The sequence below is a fragment of the Patella vulgata genome, chromosome 3 (assembly GCF_932274485.2).
Source record: "Patella vulgata chromosome 3, xgPatVulg1.2, whole genome shotgun sequence".
NCBI lineage: Eukaryota > Metazoa > Mollusca > Gastropoda > Patellidae > Patella > Patella vulgata.
In genome coordinates this window covers 54583826-54598105 of record NC_065881.2, presented here as the reverse complement: position 1 = coordinate 54598105, position 14280 = coordinate 54583826, and the positions used below count along the sequence as shown (strand labels likewise).

The 14280-nt window shown below is 32.7% G+C and overlaps 1 protein-coding gene across 1 annotated transcript; it reads left to right on the top strand.

The window, feature by feature from the left end:
* Positions 1-301: 301 nt before the first annotated feature.
* Positions 302-12680, top strand: LOC126815724 (CBY1-interacting BAR domain-containing protein 1). Its single transcript, XM_050541617.2, has 9 exons — positions 302-421; positions 3997-4112; positions 5419-5543; positions 5730-5798; positions 6759-6860; positions 7824-7928; positions 8412-8525; positions 9305-9487; positions 12236-12680. The coding sequence occupies exons 1-9, from the start codon at positions 390-392 to the stop codon at positions 12308-12310; spliced, it is 921 nt and encodes a 306-aa protein (XP_050397574.1). The 5' UTR covers positions 302-389; the 3' UTR covers positions 12311-12680.
* Positions 12681-14280: the final 1600 nt, after the last annotated feature.

The window sequence follows — 14280 nt, the reverse complement described above, 5'->3', positions numbered from 1 at the left end:
GTTATAAACATGTGGAGCTGAGCAGCCCCCCACCCCCGGATCCACCCCTGGATCCACCCCTGCATTCCGTACGAGGACAAGATTAACACTCTATATATCATTTATCTCTTCCATAGAATAATGCAAAGTACTAATAATATACCTTATTTTTTTCTCTCATTTATTGTGTAGCCTCAACATTTGCACCATGGTAAATCCGACACTACATTAAAAATACTTTAATACGCGCACCTGTTAGGTTAATAAAGGGGAGATAAGTAAGGAAACCGTACTCTTCTTTTTTAAAGTAGTCTTTCGTAGAAGCGTGCCGAAGTAAACATTCTATGACAATCAAACTAATTAATGTCTTTTTTTTTTTGATTACACGTAGGGAAAATATTATTTGAAATATGCTCCGCAACACCAAAGAATTCAGGGTCACGTAAGTATCACTCATATTTCAATAATTTTAGGGTAAAGGTGTAGAATTGATGGTAACTAAGGTAAACTCAAATCCAATTCCAAATCCAAGCGTTTCTTCACTTGCTCAGGCATGTCCTTTGCCTTTAGCTTTTAAAAAATTTAAAAAAATCAAGAGAAATTACCGCTGAGCAAAATGTTTATTTCTAATTTCGAATTAAAACAAATCAATCCTTTTGTATTATTAGCGACCGGCAACTATTTTTAAATATTATTTTCTTCTCCAGAAGCTTGATTTTCGGAAAACTCATCTCAGTTCAGTAGGCCTATCCTATTGTACGTAACAATTACCAAGTTTATCAAAATCGGAGCAGAATTGACAGAGTTGCTGTCCATTTAGTAATGCGAACTGGCAGACTCCTTGTTCGAGAAATTGGCCATTTTGCTTCAATTTTCAACCCCACTTCATATCTCAGAAACCAAAAGTCCCAGAGACATAATTATTTCACCAAAATTAAGCTTATTTACGCATGAACACAACCATGCAGACACATTACACATAGCTCGAGACATTTATTTTCTAATGTTTGCAATAATCATACATAAGATTAGATATTAATTACATAAACTTGAACTATTGCTACCGGCAGCTATTTTTAAATATTAATTTGTTGTCGATAACCTAATTGTTATTTTCCGTACACCGCACATCTCAGCATTTCAAAATTGAAGCAGAATTGACGGGGGTTACTGTCCATTTAGTAACGCCAACTGGCAGACCCCCTTTTCGCGAAATCAGCCATTTTGCTTCAATTTTCAGCCCCACTCCATAATTATGTCCCCAAAATGAAGCTTATTTATGTATCAACACAACCATGCAAACACATGACACATAACTTGAATAGTTTTTTTTCTGTGATTTGTAATACTGGTATATATGTTAAGAATATTAAATAATTACTTGAACTATACATAATCATAATCAATAATGATACAATATAATCAACACTTTTTTTTAAAAAAAAAAACCAATGTAGAGTATTCAAAACAGAATAAGGATAAAAATAAAATGAAAATAATACCCCCCCCCCTCCCAAAAAAAAAAAAAAAAAAAAAAAATACAATCGCACACCCCATTTTTTTTTTAAAATAAAATAAAAATATATTAATACATAAAATAAAATCATTTATCTATATTCCTGATCATAATGTTTATAATACCCTCCCCTCAAAAAAACAAATTATTTATCAATCAGGATCATTTTTATTTATGTAGCTAACTGTATTAAATAAATCAACATGGAATATAACTTTCTTCCCACCAAGCTGGCACTCCCCTAGGAACCAAAACACGGGTCTATACCATGCCACTGAAAATACAAAAGATTTTAAAAATTTGTATCAGCAACACAGCAATATTATTATTCATACCAAACTGTATTGTTCATGTATTTATGATTTATTAATATTTTAATCTCACACTCCTCTTTCATACACAATCCTGATAAATTAAAATAATACCATTTATGCAACAGGTACAAATATATTTTTTTCCCAAGGATTATGGAACTTTTTAAATGCTGTCATTTAAAATGGGCTGTATTAATTCAATTTTCAAAAATTACATCTACATTATAAATTACACTAATAAATCTAATAATACACACTGGACGACAATCAACAATTTCTTTTGTCAAAGTCAGTTGAAGTATTAACTGTGGTCTGTACCCATTATGTGATCAAGTTGCGTCTCTTTGGAATTCGACACGGTGCCGATTTCCAGGAATTGCCACTTTCCACGGGGGTTTCCGTCCTCGGGAATATTTTAGATTTCTAATTTAGTGTTTATTTTCTTAATTATAAGTAAAATTTTGAGCGTATGCGCGTATCAGACAATTTTAATAAAAAAGAAAACTTCAGCAATTTATTAAAAGTCAACTTACCGCATGTCAACTGCCATTAACCAATTTTTCAGACATTCTTGGATACTCTCTGAGAGAACCATGTGGTTTCCGATCCAAATTCCATCGGAAAAGTCTGTACTAGCTCGGCAAAAACATGACCCCTAAACAGATGGAGTGGGGTTGAAAATCATCCATAGCTGAGCGCAACACTGTCTGAGCCCCCCCCTAGTGGTGCGCCGGTCACTAGTATTATATGATTTTATGTGGGCTGATTTCAAAGTTTAACTAAACAAACAATTTGCTACTGCTTATCGGCTGAAAAAGTAATGCATATCTACTAGCCTACTAGTACTAATTAGTATAAAAATAGAAATAAAAATATGTTTTAACCCTCTGAAAGGGGCACCAGCTCATTTGGAATATACCGGCCAAATGGGGAACAGGATCAACTCTTCGGTGTACACTGCCGAGATTGTGGCCATCTGTGATGCTATATCATGGATCTCCCATCAAAAGACTAGTAAATTCATCATTCCAAGTGACTTTCTGGAGCAGTCTGATTTCAATCCAAAATAACAACTCAGACTCAAGACCAGAAGTCATTTTGGAAATCAGGCAGCTGTACCAGAGGGTCCTAGAGAAGGGAAGCAAACTAGAGCTTGTGTTGATTCCATCACATTTGGACACCGGAGGAAACGAGGAGGCAGATAGGTCTCGGGGACACAGCACCACAGAAATCTACAGTATGGTTAAAAGACAGGTCAATTCAATCTGGGAACTAAAGCTTGTTGAACTTGACACATACATGTACAGATTCCGGCTGGATGACAAAATCTACACGAAGACAGCGATCAATCACCCTAGAAGAGATATATGCAAACTTGTATCGAAACTACGGTGAAAGAGCGTCTGTGAGACTTCAAACATCAAGTCATTCATCATCGGTGAGTGCGGAGAAGAATGTACCAGCAACCATGTTCTGGTAGACTGCGGAGAGAAGAGGACTAGTGGGGATGATGGAGACCAACAACATACTGCTCAACACCAGGAACCTACTCTTTCCGAGACCAGACCTTTAAGCCGCGAATCTTCGAACTAATCCACGATCTAATGACCACGGTTGGATTAAGTAGAATAGTGAAGTAAGAGGGAGCCACGGTTAGACGGGCTCGGCATCTAAACACTAAATATACCAAATTAGCAGGATAGTGGTGTAAGGGAGGGTCACGGTCAGATAGGCTCGTCATCTAAACACTATTCTGCTAAAAAGACACCAAACCTGCAGAGTGGGATAGTTGAGTAAGGGGAGGCCATGATAAGACAGGTCTGGCACCTAAACACTAGACCCACAAAGATGACATCTACCAATCCAGGGACGAGAGGCATATATGTCCGCATATATATGCTGTCTCCACAGATCAACAACCAAACAATATGTTTTTTTATTAAATAAAGGGAATAACTTCCTACTAAACCCACATCATGGCCTAAGGCTGCAAATGGAAAGATTGCAAAATCACATTCTAAAAACAGGAAGAAGCTTCGGCTCTCCTATGTCTTGTCTGCGATATCACTTCTGTGGAAGCAGACGTTAAAGCACCAGATAGTAGTAGTAGTATGTTTTAACCATTTGTTCTTTCAAAGCTGTTTCTTTAAATTTAATACCATCATGATATCTGATTAATTATTTTAGTGAAAATCAAACCAAGTTTTCTCAGAATAGAATACAGCATGTAGAGAAGTATTTTGGCTTGTTTTGTGATACCCTGGCTTCTATCACCAGGAAAAATGCTAGATTACGAGATAAAGGTAAATAGTATTGAAATTGATATATTCAGGAAATTTCTATTTAATTATCTGTACTTATATAATGGACATTTTCGATATTTTATTATTTCTAATTATTAAATAATATATATTTCTGAAGTTGGCACTCCCTAACCCTAACCCTTACCCTTCAGGACCCTAACCCTTGTATATAAGCATATATTCTAGAAACTCCTGAATTGTGACATAGAAACTGTGCTTAAGCATAAGTTATATATTAATTTTATACAGCGTGCCAAATTCAGAAATTTCTGAATTTTGAGCTTTGTATATATTATACAGAGTGCCAAATTCAGAAATTTCCGAATTGTGATGTCTGTGCATATATATTAAGCAGCAAAAGAAACGTCAGGTTGGTTTGTTACTCTGTATAGACACATTGCATAAAACTTGCCAGATGCTTTCATTGTATATTTGTGACCACATCTCCAACTTTACCTGAGCAATAAGACTCCTTCCCAAACACAGAATTGAACCCAGGAAATGTTCTCAAAAACACAACCTGACTTCTGAGATGGTAATGTGGTCTCCATGATTTTCATGTAACTCATGCTGCATGTGCTGTTCACCGACACCAGCCCTATGTTGTGGTCTTACCTGGAAAAGATGGGCTTCCGATATCCAATATTTAAGACAAAATAAACATTTTACCATTGGTACAAAAATCATGTACCATAAAATATGCATTTCAGCGCCATTTGTAACAAGGGACTCGAAGAATGGGGATAGACATATTCCACAAGTCATGTCAAACGGTGACGCAATATTCTTATCTGGAGTGCATGCACAATAAATACTTTCGGTGTAGACTGGAATAACCAGTCGCTAGAGATTGCCATTCGATTGAGACTTCTGGCATATTTCGCCGAATATAACTGATTTGAAATTAGAGTAAAAACGGAAACTATTGAATGTAAATCAGTTTAAATGTATTCATATTACATTATTATATGACCCATTTGTGTCAATTTCTAGGTCCCAAATATTAGAGATTTAGCTCCTTTAAGTATGACTTAGTTGCATAAATTTAATACAAATTTTTGTTCTCTAACGTAAAATTAAGTGTATAGTAGTTATCGGGTATATCAGTGTTCGTGTAATGAATAACATGCATAACACCACTCAAAACAATATACTCATCAGTAATTAATCTGATAATAGCGTAATCAAAATCGTTGATAAAAACTGATGTCATTATCTGGTAAATGGCATCTCCTTTTAATTATGCTGAAATTTCTGAAAATCGGAATCAAATATTGGCAATAAAGTAAAATAAATTTTTCTTCAGGTGACTTACTATCTAAACATTTAATGGAGTATTGTGAGGCAGAGAAGGCCAACGTAACAACTAGGAATTCGTTGATAAAATTTGCAGAAAATTATTCAGCAATACAAGATTACAGGGATGCTCAGGTTGATTTTTTGATAATATTGATAATGTTTAATGTTTAAGGCACTGAATGAGTTAGTTTGGCAAATATTGTTGATTAAATAAATATTTACAATGATACCTATAGCTTCTCTTTAACATTAAAAACCTTATCCCACAAATTCCTGAATATGAACTTTTTTTTGTAATTTGAACAAATTATTTTACAGATTAACAGATTAGATACTAAGGTTGTAAGACCATTAGCTTGTTATGGTACTATATGTAAAAACATGAAAGTAAGTATTTGTTTATAGTTGTTGGAAGGATGTTACCCTGAAACCAGAATTCAGAAACACATATATACATTGCACTTGATAACATATTTAAAAATCTGGTGACTGTTTATTATTAATGTATTTATTTCAACTACTGGTATACAAAACTAACACTAAAATTTACCGTAATGAAAGCAAATATTTTTAGACATTCTGTCACGTGATTAGTTCCCGTATGGCGCAGATTATCTGCGGACTCAAACTTAAATCTTATTCTTAGCACACACGCTAATTTTACAGTGACTTTGAAAATTATTTGAAAAATCATTACTGTTGATAGAGGACAGATCCTACGTGTGACGTCTATCATCCTACTTTGATCCTTAAAAACATTGAGAATCCAATCTGTGCAGCCAAAGTACACTCTGCGCTACACGACAACGCAGATTGCAATCTGCGCGAGGGGTGAAAAATGCACTCAACATGTACATTTAAGGCTGATATAGGCCCCTTTTCAAGGCACCTAATACTTTGAATTCGGTACAAGTGAAAGATATGATACTGATGCAAAATTCTCGCTACAGTGTCATGAATATTGAATCATCATCTTGTGGGTTTTCTGCGGGTCCTCTCACAGTTACTTATAGAGTATAGATAGATCCCTACACACAAATGAATTATTGAAATAAATTTGAACTATATGTTAGTCCCTCTCTCTCTTTCTCTCTCTCTCTCTCTCTCTCTCTGATATGAAGTGTTTACCAGCTAGAGGATATGATTTTTAACAAAACATGCTTCAAAAGTCAGTGTACATCTAAATGTTTATTGAAGTGACATTGTCAGAGACATTAATAATTGGATAAAATAATGAACTGTAACTGTATCTATTTTCCTAAAGTATATGTTATAGTTTAACATTGTCATTGTAAACATCTCTATTTTTGATATCCTAAAATAAGATTTGCTTTTTATCTTATAAAGAGTATTGTGAAGACATCAGTAGCATCTCATAGCAAAGAATGGAAACAGAAACAGCAACTAGATAAATTGAAAGAAAAGGCTCCTGGAGATAGTCATCAAATTGTATCTTTGTTTCTTATTCAAATAATTGAATGTAGTGCAGTTTGCTGTGAAATTTATCCTCAAATCACACCCTTTTAGAATATCATAGATACACAATATTCACAGTCACATATCACAAATAAAATCTCCCCCCCCCCCCAAAAAAAAAAATACAAAAAAAACCCTTTATCACTTTGTTATAATTTTACATTTATGCATCTTTTAATTTAATTATCATTTAGAAATTAAATTTAGTTACATCAGTTTTCGATTGATAACATTGATATCCTTACAGTAACTCCAGAAGTGTCACAAAAAGCAAGCCACTTATTAAGCTGATCTCAACATAAAAATTTAGAGAGCAATACTTATTGAGCAGAGCGAGTATTTATCAAACTTGATAAAACTTTTAGAATTCTTGCCATTGAAAACCCCCCAGGAAGAACTGTTAACAATTAAATGCTCTGACTTTTGCACTTTGAATACTGTGTGAGACAAACAGTATTCCAGCTTCTAAGGGTTAACAGTACTTTTATCAAGATAAGTTTTATAAAAATTAGCCTAGGAATATAGCACATAAATTGTGGTACTAGTTCACATGATTCATTAGAAAATTCTTTTTTCCCTTGATTGTTGTTATAGGATCAGGTAGTGTTTTACTAATCTTGTGTGTTGTTATATTTGGTGTTTGGTATTGTATGTCAACTTTTTAATTTACAAACTTTAGCCTAATCAAGGGGTGTGTAATGCACTAATGCATTTTTAGAGTAACAGCCTTATTAATTAAATATGCTTTAAAATTTGCTTCTACATGTCACACTTTGAAAATTCCTGTGTAAAAAAAACAACTTGTATTTCTCAGTAAACTTTTATTTATCTACTGTATCTGGTAATTTTCAATGACTTCAAGGATGATAGGAATAGGACTAATAATACCAATATTGAAATTATAAATGTCATTTACTTGATTTGTTTTTTTTCAAGGCTCAAACAGAATTAGAACGTGCAACACATGATGCTGTGCACTACAGCCATGCTTTAGAAGCAGAGATGGAAAAATTTGAAAAAGAAAAAATAATAGAACTTAAGGTAAAATAAAATGAACTGAAGTAGATAGGGTTCAAATGACTATCAGCTTATTCTGTTTTGTTATTTGAAGAAATTATTGTATTGTCTTTTGTGTTAGCTTTTGGTAACCATAAAGTTGATTTAGCTTTCTAGGATAGTTGTGATTATAAAGTTCCAGAATGGTTATATTAAAGAAAAATGTTCCAAATTAATAGTATACATCAGTACACATAAGTGGACTTTGTCTATCATATTTTTGTGTATTGGGGAATTTTAAACATGCTTAATAAATCAGAAAAAGAACATATTTGTATATTTAATGTACCCTTCATCTAGGGCACTGAACTAGAAATTTGGTGTTAGAATTTAATTCCAAGTATGTTTCAGATGATTTAAATGTACGTTTGTAGCCCGCAGGGCTTAATGATTTTAAAGGCCACCTTCTGACTGGTCTTTTGGCTTTTACATCCAATAAATGTATATTCTAATATTTTTATATTTTAGAGAACTCTGGCAAATTTTGTGAAAATTGAGATGGCTTTTCATGCTCGAGCTTTAGAATATTATGCTAAATGTGCTGAGAATATCTATGCTATTGATGAATCACAAGATTTAGAAGTAAGTAGGCAAATTATTTATCGTTCTACAGTCTTTTTGGAATTACATTTTCATCAGGGCCACTGACAGCATATTCAACGAGTGTTAAAGGGCATATGGCTCTATTCTTCGAAATCTTGAAATAGACGAAAAGGGGTCTTAAAGCAAAATTAATGTAACATTAATATATATATCAAATGATTTGTATTAAATTTTTTTCAAAAAATATTCTGATTTCTTATCAATTATGTTTGGTGAATAGTCCAAATTGAACGGCCGACAGTCGTTTATGCCTGCTTAGTTCATTCTTCATGTTTTATAATTATTAAAATTTTTGTAGTTGTGAATCAGTCATCACTAATTACTTCCACATTGTCTTGTAGGATATGTTTTTCTGTGTTCATTACAAATGGCGCCAGAAACCATGGAATACATGAATCGTGTGCTGATTATAAAATGTTCATTGTGTCTTACATATTGGATATTTTGATCCCATATTTTCACTGCAAGATAACCACATCAGTGTTGATTGAAATGGACCAATATTGAATTCTAATTCGTGTTTTTAATTTCGCATATTATTTCCTTTCAATATTGACACATCCGAGATTATGGCCACTCATGATTGTACAAAAAATCGTTTTTTTGGGCTTATCTGTCCATCTCTTGCATAATTTAGGTGTATTTTGAGTGGAAACTGCTTGTTCTTCTTCCTAGAACACTCTATATCACTTCTCACTGAGTTTTGAACCCACATTTCTAGTGTAGATTTGTGTCATTCTATTTCACTATTTTTGAAGGAATTTAGTGGTAGACTATTAGCAACTGGAGGATTTACAAGACAAGAGTTGCAAGGAACCATGATGTCTAGTACAGGAGGATATGATCAAACAATTGGTACCGGAACTTATAGATCGGGTGAATCAACGTTTTCAGAGGAAAGAGACCAGGACAATAGACCACGACGACAGTACAATAGAAATGTATGTATATAAAATGTTTTCTTACTAACATGTCTAACATTTAAAAAAAAAATTGGTTAAGACTGCTGGATTTTGACCATTGAAAATAAGAAAGTAGATTTTTATGTTTATAACCCAATATATAACAATGAAAGATCTGTAAATTTAATTTCTTTAGTCACAATCATACATTTTATGGATGGGAGTGAAAAATGGGGTTTGATATCAACTCTACACAAACTAGGTCATTTGCGATGGTGATTATGGATTGTATTCTTCAATATTTATGAGAGAGAGAGAAAATTGGGTTTAACTCCACTCCACACAAACTAGGTCATTTCAATAATTCATGTGACGAAAGGGTCTTTAGCAGTGGGGGAAACCGGAGAAAACCTTCGAGGATTGATAATTGACCCTACTCCTTGTCATGTACAGGTTGGGAATTGAAATGCCCAGGTAGACGCAATGTTGAAAGTATCAATACATTAGTTGATTTATATGATTATATTTTTATATCAAACCTATTTTATGTTAAAGCTATATAGATGACTGCATTGATAAGTAAATTATTGTAAGTCCTAGTTGTTAATTTTGACATTGATGTTGAAATCCTTTAGATGACCTCAAATCAGTTTTTTATACACCCACATGGAAATAAGGACGTATATTGCCGTCGCCCCGTCTGTATCGGTCCTTACGTCTGTCCACAATTTCTTGTGAACGCTCTAACTCCAAAAGTTATTATCCGATTGTTCTAAAATTGATATATATGTTTTACATTAGTGAGATGAAGAAGCTTTTTTAATTTCAATAATTTATGTTCATTATGTCTAGAGTTATGGCCCTTGTTTCACTTTGTGAAATTTATATGCTTTATTTAAATTAGTGAAATGAAGATGCCTATTGAATTTTAGCAATTTCCGTTCATTACGTCTAGAGTTATGGCCCTTGTTTCACTTTATTGAACCTTGTGAACACTCTAACGCCGAAAGTTATCATCCGATCTTTGTAAAATTTATATGCATTATTTAAATTAGTGAAACTCTAACGCCGAAAGTTATCATCCGATCTTTGTAAAATTTATATGCATTATTTAAATTAGTGAAACCACGAAGCCTATTGAATTTCAGCAATTTACAATAAATATTTCTAGAGCTATGACCCTTGTTTCAATTTGTTCAACCTTGTTAATGCTCGATTGATGAAAGTTATCATCCGATATTTATGTAATTTATATGCATCATTTGAATTTGTGAAACAGAGGTCTATTGAATTTCAGCAATTTCCGTCAATAATTTCTAGAGTTATGGCTCTTGTTTTACTTTGTCAAAGTTTGTGAACCTTTGAATGACAAAAGTGATCATCTGATCTGTATGAAATTTATATGCATTATTTAAATTAGTAAAACCAAAAAGCCTGTCAAATTTCAACAATTTCTGTAGACTACTTCCAGAGTTGAGGCCTTTGTTTCACTTTGTAGAACCTTGTGAACCCTCAAACGACAAAAATTATAATCTGATCTGTATGGAACTGTCTTGTAAAGGCCCCAATTACCTACAAAGGAATAAATATGCGGCATCCCTTGTCGACCGCTCGGACGATTTAGCTGTTGTGGGCGTATGTTTCGTTGTCTGGCAACCTATCTTTTTCTCCCCTTTGCACCAGAGGGACAATAGCATCATCATTTTTTGGGGGGATACATGAATACATCTACTAATTAATTTTTCTAACGCATGGATGGCTGTGCAGGTGTCTGAAAGATAAATGCTTCTAGCCCTCAGCATTATTCCCCTCTGTTTTTGCACTGAAGTGATTTATTTTTGTGTTCTAAATACAGTTTGTATTATTAGCAGTGTTGCACATTATTTTATTAAAAATGAAGTACTGTGATGTGTTTTATTCATCATAAACCTGTGTAGTAGTTTTTTCTATCAGTACTTCCTGCATCTTTACTTCTATCTACTTAAAGGAACTAAATCTCTGTTCTTTGGCTCTTAGAAATGGACACAAATGGGTCGCAATAATAATGTATTATGAATGTATATAAACTGATTTACATTCAATTGTTTCTGTTTTTACTGTAATTTTCTAATCATTTATGTTCCGCGAAATACGCGAAGAGTCCAAATTGGTGTCTGGTTATTCCAGTCTACACCGGTAGTCTTCTTCTGTATTGTATGTTTGGTCTCGTTCATCAAGTCGCTTCATTACAAATGGCACTCGAAAGCATTCTGGCACGCGATTCGCTTGCAAATTTTAAAATTTTCATTTTGTCTTAAATATTGGATATCAGAAGCCCATCTTTTCACCGTAAGATAACAACAAGTCTTGTTTGCAATGTCGAAGATTGTGGATGATATTGTGTTCAGATTTGCCTCCTTTAAATGTGTAGCAAATCACATACTTGCAAATTTCCTTTTGTATTGTTTAAATTTAATTTCAAAGACATATTTTTGTGGGTGAAAAAGAAATGAAATGAACTGGGGTTTAACGTCCCACTGTTTTGCCCTTGGCACACCTCATTCAGTGTGCTGTGAGGGAAAATTTGCCTGGACAGCGACACTACAGCCTACTCTTATATCGAATTCCAACTGTCAAGTGATCTTTTATGTGCACGCCAATGTTTACACAGGACCTCGTTTTTTTCATACCATTCCAATGACTAGACAGTAATATTTTTGCTGTATTTGCTTTTCTGTATGTAATTTTAAAAAAATCTATCGATGACTGTTTACAGTTAATGTCAATATAATTTTATTTGAATTTTAGACTGATATTATGTACGGTGATCTTGAAGATGATGATACAGAAGATGATGATGAAGAAGCTAACAGGTTACGATAAAGTCACCATTTCTTATATCATACATATAGCAATCTCCTTTTGATCAATACAAGCATGAAAGATGTTTTTTTTAACTTCAGGATTATTGAGAAAATTGAATGAATGATTTGAAAATAAAGAACCTCTAGGAAGCAATTGTAAATTTTATTTAGCAAAACTCTGTATTTTTTATCACTTAAATTTTGCGACATTAAGAGGGATTATCACCCTTATTTAATTAATTGTGAATAACATCATATTCAAAATAACGGTGATCCAACACTTTCAGAATTTAAAGCACAATATTGGTGTCAGTCATTATCACATATGTGATTGAACTGGTTAAACACGTTCCAAATATAATTTTAACACAGAGATCATTGCTACGATAGATGCGTAATCAAGGTTTCTACAAAAGGAAGTGATGAACACGAGTTATATTTCTATATAACTGACTGAACGGACGAGTGATAACAGATACACGGGTGAATTCCTGCTAACTAACAATTCCTTCGAAGACCAAAAGTTGTTATGTGAGATTGCCAGGATATCTAACAATTAAAAAAAGTAATTGAATGTAACTAGATAAGAGAACACAAGAAAAATAGAAACAGTCCGTTTATTCACGTGTGTTTATTCATTCTATATGTAATAAAAACATGGTAATGACTTTTTCTATATTTATTCGTTTTCTCTTTTCTAGTAACAGTCAATTTTTGTTTTGAATTGTCAGATATCCTCTCACAGTCTCATATAACAACTTTTGGTCTTCGAAGGAATTATTAGTGAGCAGAAATTAGCCCGTATATCTGTTATCACTCGTCACTTCTGTCAGTTATATAGAAGGATAACTCGTGTTTTCCTTTTGCGTTGGTCACTTCCGTTTGTTGAAACCTTGATTACACATCTATCATAGCGATCGCTGTGTTAAAATTATATTTGGAACGTGTTAAACCAGTTTTATCACATATGTGATAATGACTGATACCAATATTGTCCTTTAATAATCTTGAAGTGGCATTTGGTAACTGGATAAAGTAAAAAACAGAAATACTGGAATATTAAAAATTACTAGTTAACATCAATAGCAACTCATTTGTATTTCATTACAAAACTACTTTAATTTAATTAATAATACAAATCATGGTTTGTAATTCCTTCCTGATATTTCAACATTAATTAACTATCTCTTTATTTTCAAACTGTTTATTATCTGAACAATCTCAGCCTGTTCAAACTGTACATCAGATCTTTAAATATTTATTATATTTATTTATTTGTAGTTCAAATTATCTGTAAAAATTACAATACACTAGGGATAATATCATTATTTTAGATTGTACAAGTTAATATTTTCATAATACATAATTTTAGTCAAACATATCTTCATCAACTTTTATGACCAATTATAAATTTAAAATTTTTGTTTAAATTAATTAACCAGCAATTTCTTATGTGATCTCATGTATTTTTTGAGAGTATATTTCCGACATGACTATTTTATGTTTATATATTTTATCAGGTATTGTAGATTACTGTCTATTTTGTCTCATCTGTGATATTTATTAGTATATAATACAATTTATTCAATACTTACTTTGTGTACAAGTCTATATGTATTTCATTTTTTTAATTGTCATTTGTAACCTCATAATGTAATTTATTTTTTTGTTATAATAATATGTACTATATTGCTTGTAAAATTTATTAAAAGTAAAATATTATATACTTTTGAATGAAAAAAATCAACATGTTGTTTTTCATATCATATTTAATATGATAGCTAAGTAAGATGACCTATTCAGTGTTAGAAAATTGAATGGATTCAACAATAAAACAAGCCAACAGTGAGGCTGATGTCCCCGTCACAATCCCAAATTATAACTAGATGACACATATCAATTAATTGCACATTTATCTTTTTGAAAAGTATTGAGCAATCAAACTGATTATCTATACTTAGTTTAAGTAGAAAATGTACACGTCGAACT